Source organism: Marmota marmota, unplaced genomic scaffold (assembly GCF_001458135.2).
Source record: "Marmota marmota marmota unplaced genomic scaffold, marMar, whole genome shotgun sequence".
Lineage (NCBI taxonomy): Eukaryota > Metazoa > Chordata > Mammalia > Rodentia > Sciuridae > Marmota > Marmota marmota.
This window is the reverse complement of record NW_025999977.1, coordinates 227,798-240,152: the sequence shown is the minus strand read 5'-3', so window position 1 is coordinate 240,152 and position 12,355 is coordinate 227,798. Positions and strand designations below refer to the sequence as shown.

At 43.4% G+C, this 12,355-nt stretch overlaps 1 protein-coding gene and 1 long non-coding RNA gene across 3 annotated transcripts; both read left to right on the top strand.

The window, feature by feature from the left end:
* Nucleotides 1–1,525: 1,525 nt before the first annotated feature.
* LOC125617138 lies at nucleotides 1,526–12,043 on the top strand. 2 transcript variants are annotated; one of them, XR_007348007.1, is made up of 4 exons: nucleotides 1,526–2,053; nucleotides 6,577–6,672; nucleotides 7,432–7,570; nucleotides 10,638–12,043. It is a non-coding gene; the product is annotated as an uncharacterized LOC125617138 (long non-coding RNA). The 2 variants fall into 2 exon arrangements; XR_007348006.1 differs by lacking the exon at nucleotides 1,526–2,053 and having other exon boundaries at nucleotides 6,073–6,672.
* LOC107136962 (N-acetyltransferase family 8 member 7-like) lies at nucleotides 2,060–5,999 on the top strand. The gene is given in 3 exon segments (XM_048804098.1): nucleotides 2,060–2,900; nucleotides 2,903–3,259; nucleotides 3,262–5,999. Coding segments are annotated over 3 exon segments (717 nt in total). The 5' UTR covers nucleotides 2,060–2,737; the 3' UTR covers nucleotides 3,459–5,999.
* Nucleotides 12,044–12,355: the final 312 nt, after the last annotated feature.

The following is a 12,355-nucleotide window of genomic DNA, read 5'->3' as shown; positions in this document are numbered from 1 at the left end:
CCCATTCCATCTCCTCCCACCTTCTTTCCTTCTGCAGGGACCAGGGACTAGAGCAGGTGGAGCAAGTTGCTGCCTCAGTTCTCAGAGGGCTTCATTCTTTGTTCTGTGACTCTGCAGCTCCTCTACTATAGACCCAGCTTCATTTCTCTCCTGAATCTTGCATGTTGCTACATGCAATAACTGCAGGAGTGGTGGAAAAGCCTTTGCTCTTTTCTGCTTTGCTTTGGCTGCTCTGCAATGATTTTGAACCCTGCCTGAGCTGGAACAGGATGAAATCCAGTGAAACTGGCACTTCAGCCAACCCAGGATATTTGAAAAGGCAACTTGAGACCCAGAATTCAACCCAGCCACTCCCTGCAGAACCTGCTGGCCCACAGGCTCATAAGCAAAGTTAAGGTTTGTCATTGTGTGTGTGTGTGTGTGTGTGTTATTTTTAATGAAACATTACCAGCTAGACTGTCGCCTGTTTGCTGGGCTGATAAGATGAGCTGGATTTAAAGGAGCTGGGTGCAGCAATAACTAAGAAAACGGCGGAGAAACCACATAACACATGAACACGAGTTTCAAGTGCAGGACTGTTCTGTGACCCCTGTCAGTCCAAGCTGGGGCAGCGCTGGAAAAAACAAGAAAGTGCACCCGAACCCCCCGACCCCTATTTATTGGGGAAAAGACATTTGCTAGAATGTTCCACCAAAATAAGGCAAGGGATAGAGTTTCAAAAGGTGGAGTCTTGCTTGGTGATATCTTGTGGTCAGCAGATTGATTGACATCTTGGCAAGTCACACCCATCTCAGGTACTGTGTGGGATCACAGGCAGAGCAAGAGGAAAGGCACACATGTGTCGCATAGCCCAATCAGCACACAATGCCAGACCAATCCCCTCATATACTCAAATGTGCATAGCTCACACACATGGCCTTTGGGTGGCTCACAACACTAGACAAATGAAGCACAGGCACCTCAGCCTGAATGGAGCAGAGCTCCTGGTATCTCCCCCAACTCTACCATTCAACACAATGGACTCAGATGTGTACTAGCAATGAGCTTTTGTTGTTTATAACTGAAATGTCAGGGTTTGTTTTTTTACTACAGTAGACTCAATCAGATCATGACTGATATACAAGTGACTTGGCCCTTCAGTATCTAGAATGCTGGTTCCAAACTTCCATTCTCTTTTCTTTAGCTAATAAGTAATTTATTCAATTTGAAGGAAAGGATTTTATATTGAATATAGTAAAAATGTAAAGACATTAAGGTTTCCTTTTATATAATACTTTACTAGTTAGTTAAACAAGAGTTATTTTTTCATTTTAGTTTTTGTTCCCCTGACACATGTACTTGCCTGGACACATAGGTGTGCACATTTGAGGACATAGCACATGCAGAAAGAGTCTGCCAGCCTGAGTACTTTTAATGTTCCTTCTCTTGACCGTCTTCCTTATTTTAATATTTATTTTTTAGTTGTAGGTGGACACAATACCTTTATTTATTTATTTTTATGTGGTGCTAAGGATAGAACCCAGGGCCTTGCATGTGCTAGGCGAGTGCTCTGCCGCTGAGTCACAACCCTAGCCCAATCTTCTTCCTTTAAAAAAAAAGTGGTAAAAAAATGCATAACATACAACTAACCATTTTAGAGTGCACGTTCAGTTGTATTACATTCATAGGTTGCACAAGAATGGATCTACAAATCCATTTTCCTCTTTCTGATGTCTTCTAAGACTTAGACCTCTGCTTTTATCTGCACCTAGTTCTTTCCTCAGACCTAGAAAAAGTAGACAGCCTGTCCCAAACAACTTGATTCCTCCTTTCTCTTGTACAGAAATTCTGACCATCCCTAAGATAGTTTCTTCTGAACCAAACTTTCCTCTTCTCCCAGTAGGTTCACCTTAACTCTAAGGTTTATGATTACCAAACTTCCAGAGCCAGCTAAATGAAGTGTAACCCAGGTCTGTTCCCCAAAAGTAGGGCAGGCCTTCAACGTTCCTTCCTGATGTCAATCAGTGGCTAACTGCTGAGGCCACCCTGGAAATTCTCAGTTCTCTGGTAGCAGGTAAGTGGACGCAGGTGCAAGGGCGGGAGTCTCCTTGTAGGCCTAAAGTCTTAGGACCTTCCTAGGGCTCTCAAGACTGGAACGTTTTTGGTCCTTGACCCTTTTGTTATTTCAGGAGTATAAACTTTTATAATCAGGGGAAGGAGCCTTTGCTAAAACTTCTGTTTGGGAATACAGGATTTCTGTAGTGTATGACCCTGGAAAGGGACCAAAGGATGTGACAAGGGGTCTAACTGCCCCAGGTGCCATGCCAATACAACAGATCTTCAGAGTGTTCATGATAGGGTATTGAGGGAGGGAAGGGATGTATATATTAATGCTTCATATAAATTATTCTATTAAACCTCAAAACAACCCCAGAAGGCAGGTTTTACTCTGTATAGTAGATGAAGACACATGGGCTCAGAAAAGTTAAGAAACATGCCTAAGGACTTACAACCAGAAAGGGGAAGAATCATGATTTAATTACATAATTCTGACCCTATTCCTCATATTGGTGGTAACCTGCTTCCCTCAAATGTGACAATAGAAAGACACACCCTTGAGCAGGGTCTTCATGGTTCCTGGGATTCTAGAAACTGTGGGTCCTTCACAATTCTTCTTTTTCCAGGGCTGCTCTGAAGGTATGCATGCAGGTGTAGCTGTCTCTCCTGGACCTTGAATTTTCAACATAAAAGTCTCCCCATGGCTCCTTATCACATCCGCAAATACCAAGAGAGTGATCACAAAAGGGTCCTGGCCCTGTTCTCCAGTGGGATGACTGAACATATCCCCACCACCTTCCACTACATGCTGATGCAGCCCCGAATCCTCTTGTTCTTATTTAGAGTGCCCTTCACCCTATTTCTGCTCACTGGCTCCTTATGGTCATGACCAGCTTTATCCTCCTGGCTTTCCTGTGGCTCCTGGCTATATACACCTGGAGGAAGTATATGATCATGTGTTTGTGCACAGACCTGGCTGACATCACCAACTCCTACATGAGTGCATGTGGATCCTGCTTCTGGGTAGCTGAGTCTGGGGGCCAGGTGGTGGGCATAGTGGGGGCTCTGCCAGTTAAGAATCCCCGCTTGCAGAAGAAGAAGTTGCAGCTATATCACCTCTCTATGGCCTTGGAGCACCGAGGTAAGGGGATAGGGAAAGCCCTGGTCAGGACAGTCCTCCGGTTTGCAGAGGTCCAGGGCTACAGTGAAGTTGTTCTTAGCACCGTATGCTGCAGTATGCTGCCCTGGCTCTGTACCAATGGATGGGCTTCCAAAAGACAGGCCAATCCTTCTTCACTAGGATTTCAAGGCTAAGGAATACTCCTATGATTCATTTAAGGTACCGCCTCCCTTGTGCTCAGGAAGGGGGCCTGTGCTATTCACCCTGCACTCTTGTCACAAGCCAAAGTCCAGGTTCCTAGTTCAACAACAAGGTATATCACAGTCAGGCTTCTCCCTGCCCAACTCTACTGGTCTAAGAAAAATCTATCCATGGCAGTCTCCACACTAACCTCCTCTCCTTCACTCAGCTAAGCTGTTGTTGCACCTCCTGGGCCACAGGTATCCTTTTCAGCAGCCAGCAGTGCTGACAGGCTCCTGGCATGGGTTGTTCAGGGCCAACACCAACACACTTCTTATGTATTTTAGCTGAGGATGTATCCAAGATAGACAAATGCAAAACAAAAGCACAAAATTACTTCTCATGGATGCTTCCAAAACTGAACTCAACCTGCCATGGGCCCTAACCTCACAGACAAGTAAAAAATATGGCTTTCTCCTCCCATGACTTTCTGAGCAAAATGACACAGAATCCAGCATTGGTTTGAAGTATTTCACTCAGGCTTATTATGAGCCAGGGGCCAATGGGCATTCAGGATGAGCAGAGACGTGGCTCAGATGAGGTCTTACATCAAAGGAGCTTCTTAGGAATATTGGGTATCTGGGAGACAGGTGGATACCATCACAGTTGTGACAAGGGCCAGGAGGTAGAGGCAGATTCATGGGCTGCTGGGAGAGAAGATAATGAGGCTTCCCAGGGAGGAATCTTGAACTACAACCAAAGAGTTATTGACTTCTGCAGGCAAAGGGAGAAGATTTTCAGAGGGTAGAGAGGCAGCTGTCAACCCTGAGGCAGGACAAAGGCAAAACTTTTAGGAAATGGCCTCAGAAGGAGAGAGGGAGTAGGTAAAGTTGACTGGGATCTGGCCAAACAGGGCCTGCAGCATGGACCCTATTCCCAGAGTACAGGAGACCATAGATACATGTTTTTAACTGAGAATGAACATGATCAGGGATTTGGGGGAGAGACAAGGGTGTGTGTGTGTGTGTGTGTGTGTGTGTATACATGCGTCACTGTGACTGCACATGGAGAATGGATCTGAGGAGACAGGAGTAGAAGCAGATACCCTAAGAGGTAATTGCAGAAATAGAGTGAGATACAGGCCCCAGGTATAGGTGGCAGGTTGTTTACTACAAGATCACCTGGACTAGGAGGGTTAGTATAAGTAAAATGGAGCCTGTGTCATTTGTCAAGGCAAGAAGCCTGGTTCTGCTATAGGAAAACAGAAGCTGGGGCCCTGTAGCTAGAACCCAGGCACCTTGTGGAGCCTGTGCCATTTGTCAAGGCAAGACCAAAAGAAAAGGCTTTGATTCTAATTTGCTCAAAGGCATTGTTTGCCCACTACCCTGCATCCCATAGTCTGCGTGACTTGAAAGATGGACCTTGGTCAGTGTTCACAAAGGAGTCAACTGGTCGACCAGGAGCCCAGGGGACATAATGGTGACTAGAACCAGAGAAAGGTGATCAAGATGGTGAGACCTGAACCACCTGGAGGTGCATTTTGGGATAGAAATGGCAAGAATTGGAATCATTCACATGGGGATGAATACAAGGAAGGAGTCAGAAATGAGGGTTAGAAATGTGGCAAGAGCATCTCCAAGGACACTAGAAGAGGGAAGATTTTGAAAGATTAGAACTTGCCTATAGGTTCTGCTATAGGAAAACAAGCTGGGGCCCCTGTAGCTGGAACCCAGGCCTTGGTGGAGGCTGCTGAAATTCAGGATCTTAGAGCAGAGCTCAAGGTTAACTTAACATCACTTCTGGATGGTGAGTCCATGGGTTTTGTTACATTGTTCTCAGTACATTTAAATATTATCTTGAATGTTAAGCAGAAGTTAACCCCAAGAGGGGAGCAAAGGTTTTCAGGGTGCAGATTAATGCTCCTAATGAAAGTCTGTATAATATTAACCAGTCAGAACAAGTCAAGGAGAAGGGCAAGAGGCTGTGGTCTGTCCCTGTCCTTTGTCTCCCCAAGTGCTCAGTGGTTTTTGTGACATCCCCAAAACTTGATTTATGTTCAGGCTTTTCATACTTCCCAGACTTCTGGGTAGCATCCGCATTTTTTTGCCATTTATGTAAAGTTTTATTCCACAATCTAAAGTTTTTCTACTTTAAGTAGAAAATACAACTTTGTCATATATGAAATGTCTACACACACACACACAGAGACTTAATCCTGACTCATTTAACAACTGATAGCTGAACATTTATTATATGCCAGATTATCAGAAACATTGTATGCTTTTAAAAATTTTACTGTTGCCTTATAGTTATATATAATAAAGGAGATAATTTTGACATATTCATACCTGCACAGAATATAGTTTGCTCTGTTTCAACTCCTAGTACTTCTACTTTTCTTCTCCTCCTCCCTCCCTCTGTTTCACCTTCTCTGCTCTATTATTATTTATTTTTAAAAATTTTTTAAATTGGTGCTTTATAGATATATATAAAGGTGGAATTTACTGTGGTATGTTCATATATGTACATAGCATAATTTGGTTAATTTCATTCTGCAGTTTTCTCGTCCCTCCTTCCTTGCCCTCAATCTCCTTCCCCTAGTCCACTAATTTCCTTCCTATTTTCATAGGCTCCCCTACCATTTTTATTTCCTTATTTTTTCTCTAGCTTCTGCATGTGCAAGAAAATATTCTATCTTTGATTTTTTTTATTGTGGCTTATTTCACTTAGCCTGATGTTCTCTAGATCCTTCCACTTACCAGCAAATGCCATAATCTCATTCTTCTTTTTGGTTGTGTAAAATTCCATTGTATATATATTCTTTATCCATGGAATTTGTCCAAAAGAACTAGAATCAGTATACTATAGGGATGTAGATATTTCAATGTGTATAGCAGCACAACTCACAATAGCCAAGTTATGGAACCACTATCTGCATTTTTTAGGCCCTCCCTGTCAGGAATGACTCATTTTTTTAAATTAAATGTTGGATGTATGGCTGACATACCTGGTGGGACTCAGGACACCCTCATGGTGGAGACATCTAAATACATAAGAACTTTGGTAGGATATTGAACTTGATAGGACTTTTATGTTGCAAGTGTGAAAAAGTTACCTACACTTGGCTTAAGAGAAATAGAGGTGATGGAATGGCTCCTGAAATTGGCAAGACCAGAATAAAGACAGGGTGACCTGAAGGTGGGTTTGACCTTGTGGCTTTTTTTCTACTCTGGTTGCAGGGTCAGCATCCTTCCAAGACTTGCTGCAGTTGGATGTAGAATGCTCTCCAGCTGTAATTGAATCTGTAGACATCCTCATTTGCCAACAACTGAAAGGTGAGGAATTATGCCCCAGTACTGCCAATGTCAGTAGATCTCACATAGTCAGTTTCAAGTTTACTCACATTTTCTGGGGACTAGTTATGTGCCTTGACCAGAAGGGGCTGGGGTTATCTTTAAAGGGTTCCTGTCCTAAGGACACCAGAACCCTAATGGAGACTGAGGACCAGGTGTGATCCCAGGAAACTGGAACTCCAATAGACATAGAGGACCCCTGGGTGCTAAAGGGTAGTGTTATGGGGTGACCACTCAAAAAACACACTAAGTCCAAATTTGAAACAAATCAAAGAATTTTATTTAACCTATCTTTTCCTGGCCAGGGATGTTTCTGACAGGGTCCAATTGGCTCTCTGAAAGAAGCATGCCGGGCTGTTTGTGCTCCAAATATTTAAAGAAGAAAACCACATCCTCTGGAATTTTGCAAATTACAAGCAATCAGACTACAGGGGCTGAGAATGCAGTTAGCAGAGCAAATACAGACAAACACATCCTGGGGACTTTACATTGTAGGTGCACATAGTGCAGAAGAACAATTTTTTTATCATTTTAAAAATAGCTCATACATATTCCACTGTCATTTATTTTTAAAAAATCAATAAAAAACATTCTGCTGTCATTTTTTAAATCAATAAAAAATAGCTCATACAATAGTTTCACGTGGGAACCCATAAAGATGGAGTCACTGTGACTATACTTACTATTTCATTAATCTATATTTTCTATTCTATAACCTATAACTCGTATTGATTAACTCAGACCACAACAGTACCAATGCCCATAGGAGGGAGGCCATCTGTGTTCTCAAGTGTGTGTGCACTCCAGTATGGATGGAACACCCCTGGGAGCCCAGGGATACCAGCACTTAATGGAGATGGAGGACCACTGGGAGCCCAAGGTAACTACAACTACATCAAGATACAGGATCACTGTGATCCAAGATTACTGGAATTCCGACAGAGAGAATGAACTATTATTAGCCCAAAGACATAAGCACTCCAATAGAGATGTATGACCACTAGGAACCTTTGAAGTGATAAAGATGAAAGAACATATGCTGCAAAGATACTGGCACCCCAATAGAAAGGGGGAAACACTGAGCCAAAAGGTATAAACATTGTGCTAGAGATGGAAGATCACAGGGCTGGGGTTGTGGCTCAGCGGTAGAATACTCACTAAGCACGTGCGAGGCCCTGGGTTTGATCCTTATCACCACATAAAAATAAATAATAAAATAAAGGTTAAAAAAATAAAGAATAATAATTTAAAAAGGAGATGGAAGATCACTCTGCACTAAGGAGTTGTGGAGATGAGTCATGTGTGAGCATTGGTTATAGAGAGGGGTGCCTTGAAATTCAGGGTTGGGCACTGAGTGATATAAAGTATACATTAGTGGATTTATAAAGATGATAAGACCCCAGAGAGCATGAGCCCCACTCTGCACTGTTTCTGAGTGTGCTTATTATAGGATAGGCAGGAGGAAGAGGTGGCTTGTGGTGATGATGAGTGATGGGAAAAAAAGAGGAAACTGGAGAACACGTTATAATTTTAGGATCCCTAACTTCTCAGTGAATACCTCATTGACTTCTGAAATAAGTGAGGTAATGTGTGTCACTTGGTTCTATTGGTTTCCAGAAGGAAATATAATTTTCCAATTTAATATGAACCAAATTAGACCTTAATCTCCATAAAGTTGCTCTGACTTCCTGGGAGGCCACAGCTATATTCACAGACCTGGAGCTTGTGACCACAGTCACTTCTGTCCCTCCTTTTACTCCTGACCACATATTCAGTCCATGAGTACTGAGATCCCTTTCTTAGGCCCCTTCCTTCTTCTTGCCATATCACCATCTGGTTTAGATCTTAAACTATGATGGCAGCATCCACAGTGAGATGCAGTGGGAGATACGAATCTGGGAGAATCATTTTCTCTCTTATTATTGTGGTAGAGGCACATTTTCTAACAATTAAGTTTCATGGGTACTAGCGCGTTGCAACAAGATGCCTGTGCCAGAGTAAACTATGTGTACACTCAAATGATTGCATTAAGAGAACATTTTTTTAAGGGGAAATAGGAGGATTATGTAAGACCTGCTGAAACAATAATTAAAATCCAGTAGGTCAAAGAATCTTTAACCAGACTGGTACCACTCCCTGTTTGAACTCAGTCATTGGACAGATGTTCTCACAGAAGGATTTGCTATAGAAGGTTGTGGTAGGCTGGGCACAGTGGCGCATACCTGTAATTCCAGTGGCTCAGGAGGCTGAGGCAAGACGATTTCAAGTTCAAAGCCAGCCTCAGCAACTTAGCAAGGACCTAAGCTACTCAGTAAGACCCTGTCTCTAAATAAAATACAAAAAAAGGGCCTAGGGATGTTGCTCAATAGTTAAGTGCCTCTGGATTCAATCCCTGGTATAAGAAAGGTTGTGATGGCCTCTGTGCAAGTTGTGGCTCTAGCAGGGCCACCAGTGAATATTTCTTGTGATTGAACACACATCCATGAGACTGATCCTTCATAACCAGTCATCATTCTTAATTAATTTATCATTTTTGGTTAGTAACTGTAATTTGATTCTGATGACTTCCACAATATACAGTATCAGAAATTTACTAATACAACCATTTTTTAAAAAATATTTTTAGTTGTAAATCATCTTTTATTTATTTATTTATTTATATGCGGTGCTGAGGATTGAACCCAGGACCTCACACATGCCAGGCAAGTGCTCTACCACTGAGCCACAACTCTAGCCCCGAATAAAACCAATTTTAAGTGCACAACTAAAGAGACATAAAGGAACTTCTCAATGCTCTGCTATTTTAATGTCTGTTCTTTCCCCTTTTCAGTCCAGCACTGAGCCTCAGTGCCCCAGAGTAGGAGGCTGAGTCATAATCCAAGGGCAACCCCAGGTCTCAGTCCTACAGTACAAACCTCCCAGGGCCCAAGACCTGCCACAAAGTCATGGCTGGGAAGATGCTGGCTAACCAGGCTGCCCTGCCTTTCTGGCCTGGGTTGCTGATGACATGGAGAAAAAGACAGGTGCTGGGGGGCAGGGGCAGGGCGATCATTGCAAGGGAAAGGATTCCTACACAGAGCAGAGGAGGGGCAGAAGGCCTTCACTTGAGCCTGAGGGCAGCCTCACTGTCTGCCCTTCTGCAGGCTGAAGTTCAGGATTGATGGTTTCGGGAAGCTGTGTCCCAGCCTCCTTCTGACAAGAAGGAGGCTGAGCCAAACTTGGGGGTTCATTTTCTACATCAAATTCTCAAGTGATACTAAAAGGTTGAGACCTTTGAAACTAGATCATATCTGAAATGTCTTCATTTGAAGAATCGGTGCTTCTAGTTCATTGTTGATTACTAAATGATGGGAGGGGTCTCAGAGTCCCATGGGAAGCTGTTCTGAAATTGGGCATTTGTTCCAGATAATGCCAAAGGAAATAAATAAGGGGCATGCATGTGGCCTGGATGCAAAAGCTTTTGTGATCCAGATATTGTTTATGATGGTGAGTGATGGGCAATGAGGCCTATGAAAGGATCCAGGGAAATTCATAACCCAGCACCTTGAGCTATCTTAGCTAAAGTTCATTTCATTTTCTCTGAAATGATTTTTCTCCAGAAGAATACACAGATTTATTCAAGACACTAAGCACACTCTTTTTTTTCAGCAATTAAGAATAAGAGAAATTTTTCCCATAGTCATTGTGTTGGGCTTGAGTTATAATTTGTATCTGAAATGGCCCCCAAAAGTTCATATATTGAAGGCTTGGTCCCTCTGGTGGTATATCAGAAGGCAGTGAAAACTTTAGTAGGTGGCCTAGTTGGAGGTAGTAGGTGGGGAATGTTCCCTTGAAGCAGATATTGGGACACCAACCACTTGTGTGCTCTCTTTTTTTCCTGTCTGCCATAAGGTAAGCAGCTTAACTCTACCATGTGCTCCACACCATGACATTCTGTCTTATTACAGGCCCGAAGTGATGGGATCAAGTAACAAAGTGATGAAACCTCTGAAACCGTGAGCTAAAATAAATCTTTTCTCCCTGTAAGTTGATAATTTCAGGAATTTGTCACAGTGGAGCTAACTAACAGAGTTTGAAAGTCCTGGTAGTTTGATAGAGGAGTCTCAGAGCATTGTTCCTAGAAGCAGGAAAGGGTGGGGGAAGGAATGAAAACTAAGAGAATGCATTTTCCCTGTTAGGAAAAAAAAGGTAAGAAAGCCAGGTGTGGTGGCACCTGCCTATAATGTCAGCTCCTTGGTTGATGGAGGCAGGAGAATCCCAAGTTTGAGGTGAATATGGGCAACTGAGTGAGAATTTATTTCAAAATAAAAACAAACAGGGCTGAGGAAATAGCTCAGTGGTAGAACACTTGCTTAGCCTGTGTGAGCACTGGACAATCTGTAGTACTGTGATAAAATAATTTTAAAAAGGGAAGAAATATCCCCTCTCTGGTTTCTTTAGAAAATGTAAAGCTTCCTCTTTCCCTATGAGACATGTTCAAACCTTAATAGCTAAAACCAGCTTTAAACCAGAACACCCTCTCAAGGGACCTGGGTGCCCTCTTCAAAGAGGAACCATCCAGGGAGACAGGGCTCTGCCTCTCAGTCTCTGGGGAACGGAGGAACCTAACTTGGTTCTAAGTGGCAAATCTACCCCCTCATGAAGATTAAAGTCTCTTCTTACTTTGCTTAAAGCCACTTGGCAAACGGAGAGGAGCAGGTGCCCTAGATGAACGCAGATGATCATTGAGTGATCAGTGGTGCTGGTGAATCCTCTACTGGAAGATTGGTTAGTGTTTATGGGCACAGCGTGGAGTGCGGGTATCTGCTGGTTGTGTTAAAGGACAACTGCTCTTTCTCTCCTATGACCTCCTAGGTCTTCCCGGTGATGAACATCACAGAGGTCTAACGCTTCTCCAGTGATAAAATTGTTTTCTTTTTCTCTTGCCCCTGCAGAGAGACTCTCTAAGCTAGGAGGAGATATCAAGGTTGTATTGTTGTCCTCATCTTTTGTTTTTTGTTGTTGTGGTACTGGGGTCCTCTGCCACTGAGTCACAACCCCAGCTCTTTTTTATTTTTTATTTTGAGACAGGATCTCACTATGTTGCTGAGGCTGGCTTCTAACTTGGGATCTTCCTGCCTTAGCCTCCCAAGACACTGGGGCCAAAGGTGTGCAAACACTACGCTCAGTGGAAAAATGCTTTTTATTTCTATTTCTCCATGGCCAGAGGACTTTATCTGGAGCCTCCCCAGCATAGAACAAGATTAGAACAAATATTCACTCATTGTGCTCCCGACTGGCATCTACTTCAACCATAGCAGAAGCTCTTAGAGGCTTCTTGGGACTCCACATGAGTTGAACAAGTGCCAGGTACCCTTTGTTCAGGGCCAGCCTGCACCCTCCTGCACTGCAGGAGACCAGAGCAAGCTTAGCCAGGCTACTCAGGGATGCTTTCCAGAAGGAAATCCTGGGTGTCTGGGGTCCCAAGAGAGCAAACCTGGGGATTGCACCACCAGAGGGCACTTTTGCTTTGCAGAAGAGTTGCGGGACTAGGTCTGGGTTTTTCCCCTGGTGAAGGGAAAGTGAGTATGAATGCAAAGGAAGAACATGGATCCTCGCATCAGTACCAGATGAGGTGGCAGGGGTGGGAGGGATGATGCTGAAGGCATCCCAGGCAGGATTGTAG